The sequence below is a fragment of the Bison bison genome, unplaced genomic scaffold, assembly GCF_000754665.1.
Source record: "Bison bison bison isolate TAMUID 2011002044 unplaced genomic scaffold, Bison_UMD1.0 scf7180017864088, whole genome shotgun sequence".
Lineage (NCBI taxonomy): Eukaryota > Metazoa > Chordata > Mammalia > Artiodactyla > Bovidae > Bison > Bison bison.
The window spans coordinates 755,563-777,483 of NW_011494660.1; the positions used below are offsets into that span (position 1 = coordinate 755,563).

The following is a 21,921-nucleotide window of genomic DNA, read 5'->3' on the forward strand; positions in this document are numbered from 1 at the left end:
CCCGTGTGCCCAAGTGCAGACGGAGGTGGGGGACGTGTCCTAACACGAATTCAGACCAAGCTTGACCCCAAGGAGGTTGAGAGCCAGCGGTTTGCAGGACTCCGGTGGGAAAAAGATGGATCTTTTTATAGATTTCTGTTTTCCCTAAAATGAATTCGGGTGGTGAATTTTGTTTACCGTTTTCGTTTGTTTCAAGGATCTGTTGACTGGAAATTGGATGATCCGGTTTCACTTTTAGCCTGGGACCTGCCAGAAGAATAAGATCCGCGTACATCGCCAATGAGTTATGGGCGTGAGCTCTTCAGTGTTCCTTGGCCAGAATCTAGATTGTTTTGCATTTTTTGCCAGATTTGAAAACTAGCATAGTTTGTTCATTTGAAGTCTTGGGGTCTTATGCCTTACTGTGTGCTAACTATTTTGAAAACATTCATCATACACTTGGCCAGACAATTTTAGTGTGATATTTGAAGACGTTTTAAATAGCTATATGATAGCAACATAAAGGAAAAGGCAATGGCACCCCACTCCAGTACTCTTACCTGGAAAATCCCGTGGATGGAGGAGCCTGGTAGGCTGTAGTCCATGGGGTCGCTGAGAGTGGGGCACGACTGAGCGACCTCTCTTTCACTTTTCACTTTCATGCATTGGAGAAGGAAATGGCAACCCACTCCAGTGTTCTTGCCTGGAGAATCCCAGGGACGGGGGAGTCTGGTGGGCTGCCCTCTATGGGATCGCAGAGTCGGACACGACTGAAGTTACTTAGCAGCAGCAGCAGCATAAAAGTTGGGTTGATTGTAGCCTTTCCGTTTGACTTGCTTTTGATATACTTAGCTGGAACTTATTTTTAATAAGGGAAATAAGCATTGCTTTCTACAGTACTATAACTCCCTTCACAGTGTGTGTTCAACTTGAGGGGACTAGATTGAACTATGGAGAAAATTCTAGGTATAAATGTATATTAATTTAATTATTTCAGAAGTAAATTTATTTCTCAAGAAAGGTAACTTCCTAATATTTTTCCTTGCTATTGTCATATATGTTGAAACTCATCTATTAACCTGAACCTTTAAGTGTTTTTTTTGAGTTCATTAGCTATTTTCTTCAGTTTAAAAATGGAAAAAGTTGGTGATGACTTAGAACTTTATGCCTTTTCTATTTTTCAAAAGTGATAAACACTTGCCAGAATATAACTGATGAATACTTTAAATAAATGAGCAAGAGATAGTGTCTTTAATTTAAAGAAGCCAGGCCACACGTTAGATCTTATAGATGAATCATTTGGGCCTGGAACTTACTAAAGACTTTTTAATTTATGCATCATGCCATAAGCGTGATGCCTGTAATCATGCAGTGCCACACTGAAGATTCTGCCAACCGTTAGTTTGCAGACTACTCCTCTTAATAAGCAACCCTGAAGGACTACTGGGGTCAGAGTGATATGGGATCTCGGCAAATGAAGGTATCCTCAAATAAATGACCACTCAGAAAGGTTCTTATTTTGACTTCTGTGAACAGTCTTTTCCTCTGGTGTTACCTGTGGTATCAAGGATGTGGGGTTTGGGTATGGGAAAGCTGCTCATTAATGTATGGCTTTCCTCCCTTTTCCATCTCTAATGATGCTCTGCGGCACCCCAAGAACTCTCTCTGTGTCTTTAAAACAGGTCTAGGGGATCTCTGGGTGAGTCATGATGCGTAGTTTTCATTTTCACCCTTGTTAAGTCCTAGGCTTTCTGAGCGCCTTTGCGTTTGGTGCCACATCCCTTTTTCTCCCAGATCTTTTCATTCATCTGTTAATGAACAGAATCTGTTTGTTTATGTTGAGGGCCTCCTGTGTTCCAGGCATTATGCTAGGCATGTGATTGTGACAAACAAAACTCCCTGCTCTTGAGGAGCTCACATTCTGTCCCCAAAGTCAGTCCCAGTATGGACCTGTCAGGCTGGTTGCTTGATTGCTCCCTTGGTTCCTTGGTTTCAAGGTGAAACTGTACCTCTCTTGGCCATTTGGGACCCAAAGACTCTGCCCTAGAAATCCTTGAACTTGTCTTGGGTCTCGTAATAAAGTTGTATGCTCAGTCTAGGTCTGGATGTTAAGAACCCCTTCTTAAAGCCAGGGCAGAGAGCATAGTATTGTAGAACTTTTAAAAACAGGCATGTGTAGGTTCTAAGTATTGCTATTTATTAGGCAAGTTACTTAGCCTCTCTGAATTCCCATTTTCCTATTTTTAAAGTGGGGGTGATAGTGTTTCACCCATCATGCAGCGTATTTATGGACTCTCTGCCATTTGCCAGGCACTGCTGTTTACTGAGGTGAGCTGGGGAACGTGCTGTTTGCAGAGCTCTTGGCAGTGGCACAGTCAGAGTGATCCCGCCTCTAGTAATTGCTCAGTAAATGTGGGTGTCTGCTCGGGTGAGTGGGGAGGAGCCTCCTCCTCACTCTCTGCATGCGGTCCATCTGGGAGTACTGTTAAGTGGCATCCAGTTTCTCATCTGGAATCATCACTGCTGGGGGTAACATGTCTAGGTCCCTGCAGGAAAAATTGTGAACACAGCTGGAGCATTATTACTGCTTGAACATAGTTCATATGCGCTGCCTCTGGTTTAGAAACTTACTGATTTGGGGGTAGGATTTTAAAAATTTTTTGTTGGCGCAGTGGTAAAGAACCTGCTTGCACATGCAGGAGACACGGGTTCAGTCCCTGGGTTGCGAAGATCCCCTTGAGGAGGAAATGGCAACCTGCTCCAGTATTCTTGCCTGGAAAATTCCATGGACAGAGGAGCCTGGTGGGCTACAGTCCATGGGGTCACCGAGATGGACACAACTGAGCAGGCAGGCACTATGGCTGATCTACAATGTTGTGTTAGTCCTTGCTGTACAGCAAAGTGGTTTTTCCCCCCCAGCCACAGAGGATACGTTTCCAAGGAATGTTTTTGGGGCCTTGTGATAGTGATGAGCTGTTATTCTATAGTTTAGAACATAGTTTCTAGCTTCTCTTCCTTATGACATATTTTGCTAGAGCAGTTTAGTTTTTGTGTAGTACTTGGCACATGCTTGGCACAGTACAAAAAGTAACTTTCGCTGCAAAGTGACTTTTGTTACAAAGTGATTTCATGTTGCCTTCTCATTCTCCCCCATGGCAGTTACTGTTATTCTTATTTTAGAGAGTGGGAGACTAAAGGTAAGGGCGGAGGAGTTATTAGGTAACATGCTTGGGGTTAAACTGTTGGTAACTAGCAAACTCAGGAATTGATCATAGGTCTCTATTACTAACTGATGTTCTATCATGAGGAGCAGGTTTCTGAGGCTGCAGTCCATGAACCTCCAGGGGAGGGTGTCTGAGAGAGTTCTTGAGTGGTCTTAAATTGTATGTAACAGTTTGGGTCCTTGCTTGCCCCTCTGCAGGAAATGTCAATAACTTTTGCTACTTCGGGAGAGGAGCCTACATCATTTCCAGTTTCCTGTCCGTCCCCCCCACCCCCCACACCCTCCCAAGCTAGGACTTACCTGCTAGCAGGTTTCATTGTCAGAGGTCTGGTTTGGTTAGTCCTAGTCTTTATTAATGTTGATTTTTAAAAAAATATCTGTTTATAAATGAGGCTTCCCTAGTGGCTGAGGGTAAAGAATCCACCTATAATGCAGAAGACGGGGGTTTGATCTGTGGGTCAGGAAGATTCTCTGGAGAAGGACATAGCAACCCACTTCAATATTCTTGCCTGGGAAATACTATGGATAGAGAGCCTGGCGGACTCCACGGGGTCGCAAGAGACAGACACAACTTAGCGACTGAACAACTACACATTTATAAATGGAACGTTCATATTAATTTTTTTGTTTCCCAAGAAGCCAACAGTACCTGAACTTCACACTCTTTTAAAAGCAACTTTTTGGGCTTCCCTGGTTGCTCAGTGGTGAAGAATTCACCTGCCAATGTAGAAGACATGGGTTTGATCCCTGGTCTGGAGGATCCCACATGCCATGGAGCAACTTAGCTGGCGCACCACAGCTGTTGAGTCTGTGCTTTAGAGCCTGGGAACCACAGCCACAGAGCCCCCATGCTGCAACTGCTGAGGCCCACACACCCTCGAGCCCTTGTTCCACAGCAAGAGAAGCCTATGAAATGAGAGGCTAACATCTCTGTATGGTATAGGCACCCAGGAGATGAAGTGCAGCCTTTGTAGAAAAGAGTGTAATGAACGACACACCTTTAGTTGTGTGTCAGTAATCAACTAACACCTATCGACTATCTATAGATAGTATGTGCTGTTATATTTTGGAAACATTTTTATTTCTGTCACAATCATGTTCTTTTGTGTCTCTAAGTATTAAGATTCAGGTTTAAACATCGCCTTGTAGAAAAATCTTTTTTTTTCCCTTTCTAGGACTTTGCTGTAAAATGGGCCTTCTGACTATGCTTACTGGACTATGGCTGTTTTCCTCAGTTAAGGCAGATTCAAAAGCCATTACGACCTCTCTTACAACAAAATGGTTTTCCACTCCGTTGTTATTAGAAGCCAGGTAAGAAGACATGTTTTTTCCTTTCACGTGTTTAATTGAAAATGTGGGCTCTGCCAGTGAATATTTGGGAGCTTTTAGGGAGTGGGATTCTCATTATGCATTTAGTAGGAGCCCCACTCACCGTGCACCATGCTGAGTCCCTTCACAGATTATGCTGCAGGCTAGGACTGCACTGATGGCAGATCCTGAGGGACTTCTTTAGACAGGTATACTGAATTGGTTAAGTTATTATGGTGTCTTCCAGGAAGAGTATAAATATGCTGATAAGGGAAGAGAGTGTTGTACTTAAAGGAAGATTTCTGTTTATTTGAACAGGGTGCTAAGGGGTGTTTAATACAAGAAAGAGAAGAGATCTTGTTGAGATGCAGGTGGAGGACATACCCCTCCTGAGAACTCGGAAGGAGACAGACCCCAGATAAAAGAGTGCAGGGGGAAGCTGAGAAAGTGTCCACATCTTATCTGATGTTAGCTTCTCCAAAATCCGAATGCAGCCAAGTTGTTATCTCACAATTAAAATTGGTAGCATCTTTCACTCTTAGCATTTTCTAAAACAATGATATGTCTTAAAATCGACAGTTGTCTTTGGGCAGCATTTCCTGAAACATACTGGACCCTAGTCTCCTACCCCATCTACCTCAGTACCATCTGGGGCTTCAAGAAACTGCAAGACTGGTTCTTGCCTGTTTGCCTTCTGCCCCATGCAGCCATTTCTACTTCTGCTGTGTTCCGGGGTCTTGGTGCAGAAAATGAGTTTCAAAGGCCTAGGCTTCGAAGGGATTTAGAGTGTAGTGAATATGCAGTAAGTCACACCAAGTTTCCCACTGTTACCTCTCAAACGAGAAGAGATTCTCTGGTCTGGGGAGTATGGAAGAAAATGAAAGTTGAAGGAAACTTGACAATCCTTCAATGAACCGCAAGAAGGAGTTAGTAGACAGATTGTAGAAACCAGACGTGTGTTTTTAGGGGAAAAAAGAAAACATGCATCTCAATTTCTCAGTAAAGAAGATTGCCCAAACTTGGGGGAAAAAAAAAAGTCTTAAAATTGATAAAGTAAAATATAGTCAATGATTTCTTGGAAGATTTTATAAACCAAATATACTTTTTAGTAAATGGTTGTTATATAAGTATAATCAGATACCTGTCTTTTAGTGTTTTTTTGTTTATAGAGGGAAGCTTATTTTTATTGTATCTCAAATAACATATAGCTAGGACCTATAGCGAATCTTTCTAAAGCATACACTTAGGTAGATGAACGATAAACATTTAGTAATTTCAGAATTTGATAGAGCTGGAAATTTGAACTGTTCATCAGTTAACTTTGTGGTCTGTCTTTGTGACCTTCAACTTAGAATTTCATCTTCTCACATCTTTCCTTAATCTCTAGAAAGATGGGAGCAAAGTGTTTGTTGTGTTGATGGTGTACCTCCTAAGGAAGAGCCTCCTTTGTATTGAGGAGAGGCCGGTAGGAACATGGGACATGCGGGAGCTGGTCTTGACTTGCTGAGGAGCCTTCCAACTTTCTGCCGAACAGGCTTTCTGCCGTCACTTCTCCGTGCCTCCCTCTCCTCAGCAATTAAAGGGCAGCAGAAACAAACCCCAGGCCCTGACAAACCCCTGCCCGCCCCACCAGACCCCACTGCTTATATGTCATGGTGATGTTACAATAACTAGTTAGATAAATAGGCCAAGCCCCTTGTTAGATCTTGGGTGTTTGTAGCAGTGAAGTGTGCAGGCATGTGAGGTCTGCGACTGCCTGGGCTAGCACTCTTATAACTAACTGAATGTTTTTTCTTCCTTTCTGCTCATCTTATTTTGGATGATTTGCCTGGTGTCAGTCTAAGTCACTGAGATTTACTACTTCTTTACAAATAAGTTTGTGCAGCTGTCTGTAATAGATGTTTTAAGATATTCTGCTCAATATTCATAACTAGGTTACATCCCATTACTCTCACTTATACTAACAAACTTACTGGCGTTTGGATATTTTCTTAGAAGAGTCTTATGGCATATACTTATGGACTTTTGAGAAAGTATGCTCAAGTTGTCAGCCTTAATTGATCAATTTTTTTCAGTTCTTTGATCTCAGTGAAGTGAGTATTATAAACTATTTCTTTCACCCCAGTTTACCCATAACAAACATAGCCCCTTTTCATGATATCCTGGCCATTTGCCATTTGGGTTCACCATTTTAGTTTTCCTTTGTAGCTATTTACAGATAGTTTGCTAGGGTAAAGGGTTGGGTAGACAACTCAAAAACATGCTGTGCTTGTTTGAAACCACTCCATATTCACCTCAGAGCTGGCTGAGGCCACCATCCTTCCCTCCCGCATCCACGGCAGACACTGATGGTGGGTCACAGCACGTCTGTGGTGGGAGGCTGAAGGGTCAGATACTTCTCCACACATCGAGGCATGCAGTTAACACAGACATTTTGCTTTCTTTGCTTCTGGCCCTTAGGGACTGAAAATATTCCCATGTGTATTCTTAGATTGGAACTGATGCTAATGAAGGGTTTGTAGCTTCTGTTTGTCCATCAATATTTAATTGAAGTAGAGCCCTGAATATGTTTTGAGCAGCTATAGTTACTAACAAAAACGTTGTATAAATAAAGTTCTGTTGTTAAAATTGAAGCAATCATTTATTGAATGCATAAATATTACAATGGCCTGAGAATGCAGCTTGAAAGATTTGAGTGATAGAGACTGGAATGTAAATTCCAGATTTTTCTTTTACTACCTTTATGCCCTTAAGAAAGTTAATATATTTATAAATGGAAAAAATGTTCTATATGATATGCTCTTTCTCTGCCTGTCGCCCAGTTTTAGCAATTGTCAGCTCAAGTCCAATAACCGTCACTGTCACCACCCTCCTGCCTTCTCCCACTAAGACATTGTAAAGCAAGTCCCAGACACCGTAGAATTTCATCTGTAAAACTTGATTTTTTACTCAGTGGAATAGATATCAGAAGCTAAAAAACAATTTAGAGCAAAAAGCAAACAAATTGAAGCACACTGGAAGCAAATGGCAGCATTCCTTTTAATAGTGTCTTATACTGTTCTTATCTTCCATGGCTTAGTTCAGTGGATCTGGTAATTAATTTTCTTGAGACTGTTTGACACTTAGACATTGTAAGACTTATTTATGCATTGGGGTGAGAAAGAATGGATGTTTATGTTTTCCTGTAATTATATGAAAATTATATATTTATGTGCATATGGCCTTTGAAGGAGGGTCTTAGCTTAAGTGAACCCTTGTCTCAGAACTAATGTGTATTACTTTTCCCCCTTCTGCTCACTTATCTTGTGAATGCTGCTTTAATTCATGAATTTAGCATTTATTTACACATCATAATCTGTCTTAATACCTGTAAGACATTAATAGACTGTAAGCTATTATAAGATGTGTGTGATGTCTGTGTCAGTTGCTCGAAAGCCTAGAAAAATGCCACACTCAAGGAGGCACTAAATAATTTAATACATTATTATAATGGGTATTTTCAGAAACCTATTTTTAGAGAAGCTGTGCATTACCAGGAAATGTTTCTTATTTTTCCCATATTTCTGTGTCTAGCTGTGGAGTAGAGTGAGAGTTGTACACCCCAGTGTTGACAAGTAATGGGAAAATCTTCCTTTGGCTAGGTAAGCTGAGATCCAGATCTGTAGTTTGCTCTAAGACAGGGAAAGACCACCACTACATTGGTATGGCTTGGAGGAGAAGATAACCGATTTACATGAATCATTCAATGAGTACCTGCTTCTTCTTCTCGGGATTTTAAAGGCCCTGAATGAAGGGAAGTGTAGAATAGCCTTTATTTTATTTTAGGTCGGTACAGTAAAGTCAAGGAAAAAATTAAGATGGCATTAAGTTCTGAGACCTGATTTTATTAAATCAGTGCTAACTTTAAAATTTGATGGCCTTTAAAGTTTGGATTTATGGATGTAAAAAGATTACAGCATGCTGCCTTCAGTCTCCTAGAGATGTTTCTAGGATTCATGTTTTCCTCAGGAGAACCTTAGGCGAAACATGTTGTTTTGTTCTTTGTAAGTCTTTCAGAAAATGAGTGAGCAGAACTAGTACTAGAATTAGAAATTCCTAATTCTGCTTCCACTACTGACAGCATTTTCACAAATGAGATTTCATAACCTTTCTTTATATTGGGACTTCTCTGTTGTTACAACATTTCTATTATTCTAGGCTTCTTAAGGAATACCTATGAACTTATTAAGTGAATAAACTATGAAGCTAATTATTAATAGCTAATTAGTAAGATGTGCCTAAATTAGAAAATATTTTATTGAAATATATGACATATATTCATATATAATATATATTATCACAACTAAGCTTTGGACATTTGGAAACTTAAAGCTTATTTTTACTCTCCTTAGTAATATAACTTATATTGGAAGATTTTTATTAAGTTGTTTTGTTTCTGATATTTCCCCCTTTTCTCTCAGTGAGTTTTTAGCAGAAGACAGTCAAGAGAAATTTTGGGATTTTGTAGAAGCCAGTCAAAATATCGGATCATCAGATCATCACGGTAAAATAGAAGCAGATGCTTCTTTGACTTTGGTGTCTGGGAATGTATTAGAAATTTGGTCTCTTTCAGAGTATGGTGGCATGGCAATTAATGAAAAACATTTTTGTCTTTAGTGAGTAGAATTGTCATGGCAGCCAGCAGAGCCAACACAAACTAGTAATTATTTTTGAAAAAGTTTACAACTTTGGCAATAAGAATTGCCTTTGATTCCCGCCCCCCCCCCCCCCCCGCTTTGTGTTTTGTTCTTTTATGTTCTTTTATTGAAAGTGCTATGTGAATATTTTGCAGAAGTCAAATTCATTTAGAATCATTTAGCATCGACATAATAACCATCAGATTTGATTCGCTTTCTTTTGTTATGAACTTATTACTCAACTGATCTGTTATCTGTTGAGTTTCTTCTCACTGAGTGCCATCCAAAATGTTTTCCATTACGCATGCCAACCACTGACAACTAGAGTGTCAGGTGTCAAATTAATGTAAACTGTATACTTGTTTAGTTTTTGATGAGCTTTCACAAACGTTTTCTAATTCAATGTAAACTATATAGAATATGGACATTAATAGTCAAAGATGCTGATACATGAGTAGTTAAAACCTTGAATATTGCATTGACAGGCATAAGTCCTTGTGGAAGTGAAAGTGTGTAAAAATTATAAATATGTGACTGCTGTTAATGTTTGAATTGATTTTTAACTTTATGATTTAAAAAATTAGAGCATATTTAAAAAGTGAAGTCTAAATCTTTTTTGCAGTTTAAATATGTAAAAGTTTTGAACAAACTTCTGTAAGTTTTAGTTAAGTAATTTAGAGTCAACTAGAATTGTTCAGGTAACCAAAAAAATCATTTTAGTTTACAGTTTCATAAAACAAACTTATCAAAGTGGTTTTTATAGTGAAATTTTAACTCTGACATTTAAAATGAAATTTCTTCAATATAAATGCTAGTGTGTTTTTGGTTGAAGTTAGGAGAGTATGAATTCTTGAAAATGACCATAAAAGTATATTAAACACTTTATTTGAAATATTCATACTCCTACTACCCAAAGATAGTCACTTTTAACACTCTGGCAACATTCCCTTGTGGCTCAGACGATAAAGCATCTGCCTATAATGCAGAAGACCTGGGTTCAATCCCTGGATTGGGAAGATCTCCTGGAGAAGGAAATGGCAATCCACTCCAGTATTCTTGCTTGGAAAATCCCATGGACGGAGGAGCCTGGTAGGCTACAGTCCATGGGGTCACAAAGAGTCAGACACGACTGAGTGACTTCACAAAACATTTTAAGCCATTTCTTTCTGATCTCTTTTTCTACTTTGAAGGTGCTAATGTCATACAGAACCTTTTACATTTTGCTTTTTAAAATGTTAAATATTTTTCTTGAATTTTTCAAAAATATATAATAGTTTAAAAGTCAAAGCTTCACATACCTGAAACTATCATAATATTGTTAATCAACTATACTTCATTATAAAGTAAAATTTTAGAAGAAAAACCAAAGCTATATAAAAGGCTGTACACAGAAAAATCTTGTTCCTTCTGTTTCTCTTGGCTTTTTAATAACTATTTAAAATTAATTTGTTTAGCCTTCAGTATTTTTTTCATTCTTCTTCTTTTTTTTTTTTTTACAACTATTGAGTTGACCAAAAATTTGTTCAGGTTTTTCCATTCTATTTTACAGAAAAACCTGAATAAACTTTTTGGCCAATCCAATACATAAGTATGTATTCTTATTTCTTATTCTTTCTAACAGTAAGAAAAAATAGTGTACTAAATATATTGTTTTGTACCTTGTGATTTTCATTTAATATATCCTTGGGATTTTTTTATACTGCTACATGTATTTTTCCCCCAGATAATTTGTTTCAATGCCTCTCCCCAAACCATAGTTTCATTAGCATCTTTTAATATCTTGTACTTCCTCATTACATTGCTCAGTCTTGTTGGGTTATTTGAATAGATAACATGTGCCAGGGGACACAAAGACACATCATAGTTTCTGTGTGCAGGGGCTCAAAGACTATTGCAGGGGGGTAGTTAGTGATTAAGTAAACGAGTGAATGATATGCTAAGTGAGAGAGGTGAGCAAAGAAGAGAGGAACATGATTGATTGAGGTGTGGGAGTAGGGGCTGGGAATGCCTCCGTGGGATAGGTGCTCTCATAAACTGAGTTCTTCCTGAGGAAGAAGGTGGGAGTTAGTCATCCAGGTAAGTGGGAAAATCTCAGTCCAGGGAGAGGGAATAGTGAAGAAAGGATTGAAGATTGAAGAGAGGAATAGTCCAATTGCACAGCATACTCTAAATAATTCTAAGCATTTGACAACAGCTCAAGACAGTATGCTTTGCTTCCCTGGTGGCTCAGGAGGTTAAAGAGTTCCCCTGCAGTGTAGTAGACCCGAGTTTGATCCCTGGGTCGGAAAGATTCCCTGGAGAAGGGGATGGTTACCCACTCCAGTATTCTTGCCTGGAGAATTCCATGGATAGAGGAACCTCAAGGATTGCAGTCCATGGGGTTGCAAAAGAGTCAGACAGGACTGAGCAACTAACACTTTCACTTTGCAAGACAGTATAGTGGTAACATTTTGCAATTATTTGCTTTTGTAAACATTTTGCAAACATTTGCTTTTGTAACACATAGCTTTATACTTTATGAGCTACCTTATTTGGATACCTGTAGTTATATAGAACTATTTTGGTTGATATTCTTCCTGACAGGCACTGATTACTCCTATTATCATGCAATATTGAAAGCTGCATTTCAGTTTCTGTCACCACTACAGCAGAATCTGTTGAAATTTTGTCTGTCTCTTCGCTCCTACTCAGCTACAATACAAGCCTTCCAGCAGGTGAGTTCAGTGCTTCCCTGTGACAGTACTTTTTTTAGGGGTTGTATAACATGATTGGTTATATTGCAGCTGTCCTGTCATTGTGTTACAGCACTGTACCTTTTCTACCTGCAATTTTCTAGAATTTATGATTTGTTTGTAAATAATGAGCAAAACTGATTATGTTCAACCTTCAAATAACATATAAAAAAGGTCCATCTAGTCAAGGCTATGGTTTTCCCAGTGGTCATGTATGGATGTGAGAGTTGGACTATAAAGAAAGCTGAGCGCCGAGGAATTGATGCTTTTGAACTGTGGGGTTGGAGAAGACTCTTGAGAGTTCCTTGGACAGCACGGAGATCCAACCAGTCTATCCTAAAGGAGATCAGTCCTGGGTGTTCATTGGAAGGACTGATGTTGAAGCTGAAACTCCAATACTTTGGCCACCTGATGTGAAGAGCTGACTCATTTGAAACGACCCTGATGCTGGGAAAGATTGAGGGCAGGAGGAGAAGGGGACGACAGAGGATGAGATGGTTGGATGGCATCACCGACTCGATGGATATGAGTTTGGGTGGATTCCAGGAGTTGGTGATGGACAGGGAGGCCTGGCGTGCTGCGGTTCATGGGGTCGCAAAGAGTCGGACACGACTGAGCGACTGAACTGAACTGAATGTGCACTTATTGTCATTTAAGGGAAAAAAATGCCTGTGCAAAAACCCTGAAACTACAGACTTCATTTATATAGCACAGCTGAAGAGAGAGATACAGTTTTGCTAAACCAGTTAACCCCGAGGGTGATCACAGTCTGTAGATCACAGGAGAACAGCAGATAGGAAATGTGAAGAAATATTACAGGGCTATGGTCAGGAAAAGCTAGAATGTGAAAGACTTTATGGCAAAATGATCTGATTTTATCAACAAATACATTAAAAAAAAAAGAAAAGAGGGAAGGAGGAATTTCAAGAGAAACTTAAAAATGTGTCACCTTAATGTAATGTGTGGATCTTACTGGATTTTGAGTTGAACAAACTTGTAAAAAAAATAGAGAGCAAGAGAATCAAAGCTGTTTGTACACTGATTGTATGTTTGATATAAAAGAAATGCTAATTTTAAAACCATTTTTTAATTCTGAAGTGAAACTGGTATAGACAGCAACTCACAAGAAATGTATAGTGTGATGCATTATGATGAAGGGAACACTTTTGTGATTTTCACCCAGGTCAAGAAATTGAACTTGGCTTGGCACCATGGAAGCCCTGCATGTGCTGTGTGCCCGCCACAGCTGACTTTTGCCCTTCAAAAGGAGTCTCTTTCTTCTTTTGGAATCATTTGCTGTTTTCTTTTAAAAAAACCATTTCATTGCCCAAGAGTGCTTCTCCATACAATAGTTTAGTTTTCTCGTTTTTTTTACAAATTTATTAATTTTTGGCGGGAGTGTGTTCTCTTAGTTTATAGGTCTCCCTCCGTCCCTTTCTTTTCTGTTGAGTAACTTACGCAGTTTGCCCTGTACATTTCTTTTTGGCCACACCAGGTGGCTTACAGGGGATCTTTGTTCCCCAACCAGGGATTGTACCTGGGCCCTAGCAGTGAAAGTGTTGAGTCCTAACCACTGGACTCCCATGGAATTCCCAGTATATCGTTATCACTGCAGAATTTTTCTTGTAAGGCTAAGAGTGTTATTCTGTTCTTTCCCCTCTTTTCTTAAAGCAGCTCTGTATGGCATTTGACACTGAGACTTTCTCTGCTCAATTTGATGTGAAATTTGTTTTCTTTAACTTCCCTGGTTCCCTATCCTGTTGATTTTATGTTTTGTTAAACTATGGTGACTTTAAAAAAAAGGTAGCTTGCTTTTTGAAATTTCCTGACTCTGTTCCCTTCTTCAGATTTTATTTGGACTTTTTCTTTTATTGTCTATTTCTGTCCTACTCAAGTATTATTCTGCCCTCAAAAGTTTCTCCTTTGCCTGGGGCCCTTCCCTGGAAGGGAGTCCTAGCTTGTGAGTTCCACATTCACAGAGGTCAGACTGCCGTGTGCTTACCTAATATTAGGCTGAACAAAACCAGTTGGTCCATCATACTTGGCCTTACATCATCTCAGATTCTAATGATTCTGAGAATAAGAAAACCCTGAAACCTGTTAGCTGTTTCAGGGTTTTCTTATTCTCAGAATCATTAGAATCTCTGCAGTTTCCCTCTGCTTCCATGACCTCTGATAACTGCAGGTCTTTTTGCATTTTATATCATGGAGATTTCCTTCCCCCTGGTTTTGTCATAGTTGTGGTCCATTGGTTTCTGTTTTTATTTTTGCTCTAATGAGGGCATTTGAGAAGACAGAAAAACTATGCTGCCAATGGCCATCAACATGGAACTGTGTGACTTTTTTTTTTAGTTGTTTATTTTAAAGCTTGAGATTTTATTTGTTTATTTATTTTTAGTTTTGGCTGTGGTGGGTCTTCCTTGCTGCATGACAGCTTTCTCTAGTTGTGGCAAGCAGGGGCTGCTGTTAGCTGCGGAGCCTGGGCTTCTCACTACAGTGGCCTCTTTTGTGGAGCACGGCCTCTAGGGTGAGTGGGCTAAAGTAGTTGCGGCTCACGGGCTCTAGAGCACTGGATGAGTAGTTGTGGTGCCTGGGCTTAGTTGCTCCGTGGCATGTGGGATTGTCCTGGACCAGGGATTGAACTGGTGTCCCTTGCATTGCAAGGCAGATTCTTAACCACTGGACCACCAGAGAAACCCTGGATTACTTGTTAAAAGTGATAATGGTGGTATGTTTTTAAAAGAAGTCTCTGTGTTTTGGGAGTTCCTTGATGGTCTAGAGGTTAGGTCTTTGGGCTTTCACTGCCATGGCCCAGGTTTAATCTCTCTTACGTGAACTGAGATTCTGCAAGCCACGTGGTGTGGCCAAAAAAACTAAATGAGTAATTTTTATGTTTTATTGAAAGATACTGAAACATGCATGAAATGTTATTTGGAGTGCATATCAAAATGATCCAATAAAGTGTGGTAGGAAAATGGAGGAAATAAGATTTGGCCATAAATTGATAATTACCGAAATACTCATCATGGGTACATGGGATTTTATTGTACTATTCTTTCTTTTTATAAATAGAAGTTTGGAAGTTTTGTAGTAACTTAAAAAAGAGACAAAGAATGTAATGAAAAGTTTTAATGTTAATTTTTCATAGCAAGCTTTCCATTTCTTCCCCTCTTTTCTTAATTATTTGTATTCCAGCCATAGAAAAGAACATTTAGTATGAATATATTACATAAATGACATCAGTGCGTATAGCAGTGCTTGTCATCACGTCCTTTCTTTTTCCTTTCTTCACACTCGTGCATGTCGGTGAGCCTCTCATTAAGGTTGCGGGTGGACTTGCGTTGTCATGCCTGGGCGTTAGTACATTTTCCTCTGAACATACCCCGTAACTCATTCAGCCTTTCTTTTAAATATCTTACTGTGCTCCTTGGGTGATTTTGCCTTTCCATATATACTCTTCTTTTCGGTCCTGTTGGTTTTTTAGATGCAGTGTCATTCTTCCTGTTTCAGGGAGGGGCTTTGCATTAATCTGCATATTACACTCAAGACTGCATTGTTGCACTTTGACACCTACGGCTGCCATTTGTAACCTTAGTTTTCTGCAAGGTACATATTCTATTCCCTGGATAGCTTTTGATGTCTTCTAAGATAGATTTTTAAAGTTCTGTTTTCGGAATAATAATAACATCTACTTCATGGAGTGATACTGGGAGGAGCTAGGTGAACTGGTGAAATAAGGAAGGTAGTGAAGCAGAGAGCTCTTACTCCTGTCACATAATGAATGTGCAGTAGGTGTTGCCTTTGTTTTCACTGATGTCTTATTATCATTTTATTACCTATTTAGAATATTTATTTTTCTCTTGTCTTTGGTTAGAAATTATTTTTAAAAATGTCTTGTATCTTAAATGACAGATAGCAGCTGATGAACCGCCACCAGAAGGATGTAATTCATTTTTTTCAGTGCATGGAAAGAAGACTTGTGATTTTGATACCCTTGAGACTCTTCTGCTAACAGCCTCTGAAAGGTACATCTGTGTTTATTTAAGTGTCATGCATTCATTGTGCTTTCTTCTGATTTTTCTTCTGGATTTTGTAGTTCGTAAATATAGTGGTTTAGAATATGGATTCTGGAACCAGACTGACTAGATTTAAATCCCAACTCCATCACTTAAGATAGTTTTGCCTACTTAAGCAAATTATATAACCTTTCTTTCCTCATCTAGTTTTGAAATAGAGATAATAAGAGAACTTACTGTTATTTAGTAATGACTATATCAGAGAGCTTACATAGGCTTTTTCATCAGCTTAGTAAAGAATATTCTGTGTATTTAAATCAGTACCTGGAGTAATGATATTAATGGTAATGATCTCTAGGGATAATATTACTTTCAGACAAAGGAGATTATTTAAGATAATTGCAAGCTTAATTTGAATATTAAGTTGGTAATGGCTGACTTTTTTACTTAAAGGTAGGTTTCCTGTGATGGACAAATAATAGGTCCTTCTTGCTATCTGGCTAGGGCAGTAACCCCTCTGTATATCCTCTCATACTTTTGTAAATAGGATAATAGTGATCTCTCTCTTTGATGTTGCTCTGTGCCAGAAGTGCCAAGGGTGTTTTAGGTGAGGAAATTCTTCTTTAGTGAAATTACCTACTCAGCATCTGTCCTGTGCCCACCAGATGACATGAGTGCTTTTCCTCAGGGTGATAACCAGAAACGCAGTGAGCAGCATTCAGCCATCTCAGTGGGGAGGTGTGCACTTTTGAAATTGGCTGCATGGCAAAGTGCTGTTCACTGGGGAAAGCAAGTTGACTGACTTAAAAAATTCTGTGTTTCATTTGTTACAATAATGCACACCTTTATAAAGAAAAGAATGATAATGTTTCCTCTTCTGAGATGTGGTAACTTTTTAATGGATTGGCATATATCCTCTTATACTTTTTTCCTGTGGTTATACATTTATGCAGGTAGGTGGGTTTATTTTTATAAGAGGCATTTTCCACTTAGTACATGTAAGTGTACCTCCTTGAGAGGGGTTGGTCGGTCATAACGTCTGTGCATTATGATCTGTTAATACCTTGATGCCATTCTTAAAGGAGTTTTCTTGAGGGCAGAGTTTCAAAATTTATGATGAAAACCTAAATAAATGTTAGATCCAGTAGTAGGATGATCATAATGGTAAAAATGATAGAGAAGGGAGATGCTGTGATTGGGCAGTTATATGCTTAAAATAATCCCCGCTCTTTTGCATTACTCACACTTAGGTTTTCAGATAAAAAGATAATTATATGCTATTTATATAGTAGAATAATTTACTAAAGTTTTAGTACTGTGAGGTCTGGATATGTATTTGTTTCCTGGCTCCCCCCTCCTGTAGGAATTGATAACAATTTCTAGTCAAAGTCTACATTTTATAATTTATATAATTTACATTTGTTATTTTTAATTATGGACCAATAAGACTTAAATCTGACAGTATTCTTACTAACTAAAAGCTATTTAAGATTGTGATACTCAATTTTCTATTAAGATGCGTATAATCTTTACTTAAATTATCCTTGCTGTAGCTTCATTTTGTACTGTTTTTAATGTTTAAAAACTTTTTTAAAGTTAACAGTCTTAAGCTTTTAATATTTATTTTCAGACCAAAACCTTTATTGTTCAAAGGAGATCACAGATACCCCTCATCTAATCCTGAAAGCTCAGTGGTTATTTTCTACTCTGAGATTGGCTCTAAGGAGTTTTATAATTTCCACCGACAACTTATTTCAAAAAGCAATGCAGGCAAAATAAATTACATATTCAGACATTATGTATCAGTAAGTATTGACTTGTTTTATAACTGTTTTAAATGTTAATTTGCCCATGAAAACCTTAGCCCTTAAGCTAATAATTTTCCCCTTTATAAAATGACTTGAACTACTTCTTTGGAAACTGTGGTACTTTCATCAGATCTGTTATTTATACTTTGCTTGCCTTACTGAAGAAGTATAAACAATTATGCTTTAAAAATGACTATATAAAGTTATGCTTTAAAATTTTAAAATAAAATTATGCTTTAAAAATAGCTTCCCAGGTGGTTCAGTGCTAAAGAATCCGTTTGCCAAGCAGGAGATGCAGGTTTGATCCCTGGATCAGGAAGATCCCCCGGAGAAGCAAATGGCAACCCACTCCAGTATTCTTGCCTGGAAAATCCTATGGGCAGAGAAGCCTGGTGGGCTACAGTCCACGGGGTCACAAAGAGTCAGACACAACTTAGCAATTAAACAACACCAGTATAAAATTTACGTTCTATTTCAAAATGAACCATGCAAATTATATTTAATTTCATCCAGATTTAATATGGGCATCATACCATGAAACTGATTCTTGAATTCAGTTCCTTTCTAAACCCTTTTTTTCCCCCCTCCTTTTTGGAATTTTTCATTTGGTAGAAGGAGGAGAATGTCTAAAGAGAGAAAATCTAGCTGAATGGGTTTGAAATTAAGGTTTTCAAACTTTGTGTAGCTTTTAGCATTTAAAATATTTATATGTAAAGATCATTAGCCTTTAAAGTCTCTTTGTCATATTGAGCTCAGTAAATACTGTTAAGTACATGTGGAATAAAAATTTTAAAGGAAAACTTACATGAGCAGAAGCAGATTTGTCAGTATCCAGTTTTTGACCCTGTCCCACTATGCTCTATTGCTGGTATTAAAAGGCCATCCTCATTTAGGATGATGGTAAGCCTGTGACATTTGGTCAGCCCAAACCCTACCTGAAGACATTTAAATTCATTAAAAAGTGTACACACACATTTACACACATGGTCTCAACAAAGCACTTCAAGGTTTGAAACCTTACCAGTTTTCAACCCTATGTAGGTACAGAACTTCTTTGTTATTTTCTCCATTTCTTCGTATGGTTTGGTGGCCATTAGGCTTTCCACTATGCCTTCATCCAGTTTTGTTTCTCCCTTGGAATTTCGGTTCTCACACTTGTGGCGGGATCCACAATCTCAGGATTCCCATAGAAGTTAAAGCGTATCATGAGTGCCTAATCCTAGGTGATGACTGCATGACATTAATGTGGTTGCACTCTGTATGCCGTGGTGCATTAAGAGCTAGGTGGTCATGATGGCGTGGGAGCTCGGTGGTGATGGAATGCTTGCTCTGTCTGCAGAACCCCAGGAAGGAGCCTGTTTACCTCTCTGGCTACGGTGTGGAGTTGGCCATTAAGAGCACCGAGTACAAGGCCAAGGATGATACTCAGGTGAAAGGTGAATTTGTAAATTAAGACCAACGCGTTTTCTTTAGATACGACAAGTTAAAGGGGAATTTTTTTCTTTAATGAAAAAGAATACATTTAGGAGAATGATGAAGCTGTGTTTAAATCTTGGTTCTGTTATATTCGAGTTGGGTGACAAATTCTGTAGGTCCTAATTTTTTACTCTGTAGAGCGTGGTTAATGATATATGCCTTTTTAAGTATTTGTAAGGAGAAAATAAGATGTATAGGTAAAAAAATTTTACAAAGTTTTTGATAAAATAAAGTTCAGTAAGTAGTAGCTACTGTTATTGATAATAAGTAGCTCACAAATAGTAATTAACTTGTGATCCAATATGAAATCTTAAACTATTATGTAATTAACAGTTTAATTTTTTGTTGTTGTTATTTTCTGACTTGGAAACAGTTTATTATGGCTACTTCTTGTTGTAATATGCTAGGGTTTTTAATTTCAGCAAGGTTTATGTGTACTCTTTTTATGTCTTTTGCTTTATTTTAAAGGTAAAAATGATTGATTTTGGTACATGGAAGGTAGCCTAGTACTTCATCATTTTGTTCTCAATAATTATATCTAGGATTAAGTTGCCTAGTCACAAATTCCTCAGAATTTTGATATTGAAATACCTGTTATTCTTAATTTTGAAGTATTTAAATGTAAAAATTTTCAAAGTTCAAGGAAAAATACATTCTTACTTTATCCAGGAACACAGGATATATCAAAAACACATTTATAAATGCTATTTTAGTTTCAGGTATTTTAAAATGTTTTCTTATATTTTTCAAATTTTATGAAGTTATTATTTTTATATTCTGAATGATTAGACATGTAATTGCTGTGCTTTTGTAGGAACTGAAGTTAACACCACAGTGATTGGTGAAAGTGATCCTATTGATGAAGTTCAAGGGTTTCTCTTTGGAAAGTTAAGGTATGTATATTCTTTTAACTCTTTAGGCTTAGCATTGTAAGTATCATCTTTCTCATTACTATATCTCCTGTTTCTCAAGAGTACTTTACATATGTATTCTGATATGAGAAGATGACCATTTAGTTTCTAGTATGTTTATGATTTTTAGTAATTCTGAAGCACATTATTCTTACATGATACTATGACTGCCTCCTATGGCTTAAGTTGATTTCCCTTTTTGGACCTTGTAGTTGATGGTATTAAAGTTACATTCCACTTTTTGATTCACATAGTAGGAGAAATCTAATAATTTTATGTAATCTTTTCCTGAGAAAATCAAGTGTATTTTAACTTAAAGAGGTTATAGCTATTTTTTTTTTTGCTTGTTTTTTGTCTCTTTAAAAAAAATTATTGAAGTATAGTTGATTTACAATGTTGTGTTTATAGCTATTTACTTATGCTCAGCATAGCTTGAAAAATTGCAAAAGAGTTATAATAGGTATGGAGGATTTTATATGTTCAGTTGAAATACATTTTATTGCAATTTGATTTATATGAAAGAAGATAGAAAATGGCTTTTTGAAGAAAATTTCATTAACTTTTTTTTTTCATTAACCGTTTTATGAAAGCGTCTTAGAATTTTTTACCTGAAAAATCTTAGCTCTTATTTTAAATGTTGTAGCTATTTCTGATATGACTTCTCATTGTTCTGAGCCCTGAATTCTGCTCAGGGCTCAGGGAAATCTTAATTAGGACATCTATGGTGTGCTTTTTAAAAAAATAGAAATAGTATATGTAGATGTAGTTTCATACACTTTAGCTTTAACATTTGGTTGAGTAAAATGGTGTAACTAAAGTTTAGCAGAGATGATTTCATGTGGAGTGACTGCACAGACTGAGTTCATCCTGTGCGTATGTACGTTTCTTTGTGCTGAACGCCAATTATGGCCTCATTAGTATGCAGTCAGGGTCCATTTTTATTGCATCCAGATTTCCATAATTCCTTTTCATAGTCACGTTTTATGTTTGTTTTTTGGATAGCATTATGATTTCATGTATTTACAGCACAGTATTGTGTAGAATATTGAAGACATTTTCCTTTATGGACATTCAGAATAGTTATTTAGCTATTTAAAGTAATTGACCCATTTTAAGACACTTCTGTCATGAAGAAAAGTTTGTAATAACTCGAATGTATTGGTTGGATGGTGAGTGATCTGAGTAAATGTTTTACTTTTGGCATGTTGTATTTAAGAAATTTTGAGTTATTTAAAAACAATTAGTCTATTCCATCTGTTTCTAATCTAAATGATGTATGTCTGACTTTGAAAATTTGTTTTACTAACTTTAAATAGAATGCACTATATTTTGAGATAGAACTAAGAAAAGTCCAATTATTTTGGAAAGCTTGAATTATATTCACGTGAGTAAAGGATTTACGGGCAGGTATTGAAAGAAATTCATTTTGGGACCGGCAGCAAGGTATTTCCAGTTTTATTTTGAGAAATTAAAAAGATTCAGGAAAGGAGAATAATATACCCACGTACTCACCACTCAAAATTGATTGTTGCTATCATACTTGCTTTTCTGTATGAAAAAACTGTGAATTGAGTTTTTTTCCCTTCAACATAATGCCTTCTTTTCCTTAAAGAAAGAAAAGAAGAAACAAGTTGAGTAAAACACAGTGAATAGAGTTGAGGTCCTCTCTCTTCCATACTCTCAGTCCCACTCCTCTCCATCCCCTCAGAGAGAGAAGCACTATTGTAGGGATGCATTTTAAAAATTGTGTTAGTTTTTAAATGAACTTACTGATTTTTTTTAAGAAAAGTAG

At 37.6% G+C, this 21,921-nt stretch overlaps 1 protein-coding gene across 2 annotated transcripts in view; it reads left to right on the plus strand.

Annotated features, from left to right (window-relative positions):
- UGGT1 (UDP-glucose glycoprotein glucosyltransferase 1) overlaps positions 1–21,921 on the plus strand; it is a 111,428-nt gene that overhangs the window by 580 nt on the left and 88,927 nt on the right. For both annotated transcript variants that reach the window (XM_010837951.1, XM_010837952.1), the window contains exons 2-8: positions 4,378–4,513; positions 8,971–9,053; positions 11,770–11,900; positions 15,831–15,943; positions 17,565–17,739; positions 19,082–19,178; positions 20,033–20,111. In XM_010837951.1, the coding sequence (XP_010836253.1) occupies positions 4,378–4,513; positions 8,971–9,053; positions 11,770–11,900; positions 15,831–15,943; positions 17,565–17,739; positions 19,082–19,178; positions 20,033–20,111 (814 nt within the window). The remainder of the gene's footprint in view (positions 1–4,377; positions 4,514–8,970; positions 9,054–11,769; positions 11,901–15,830; positions 15,944–17,564; positions 17,740–19,081; positions 19,179–20,032; positions 20,112–21,921) is intronic.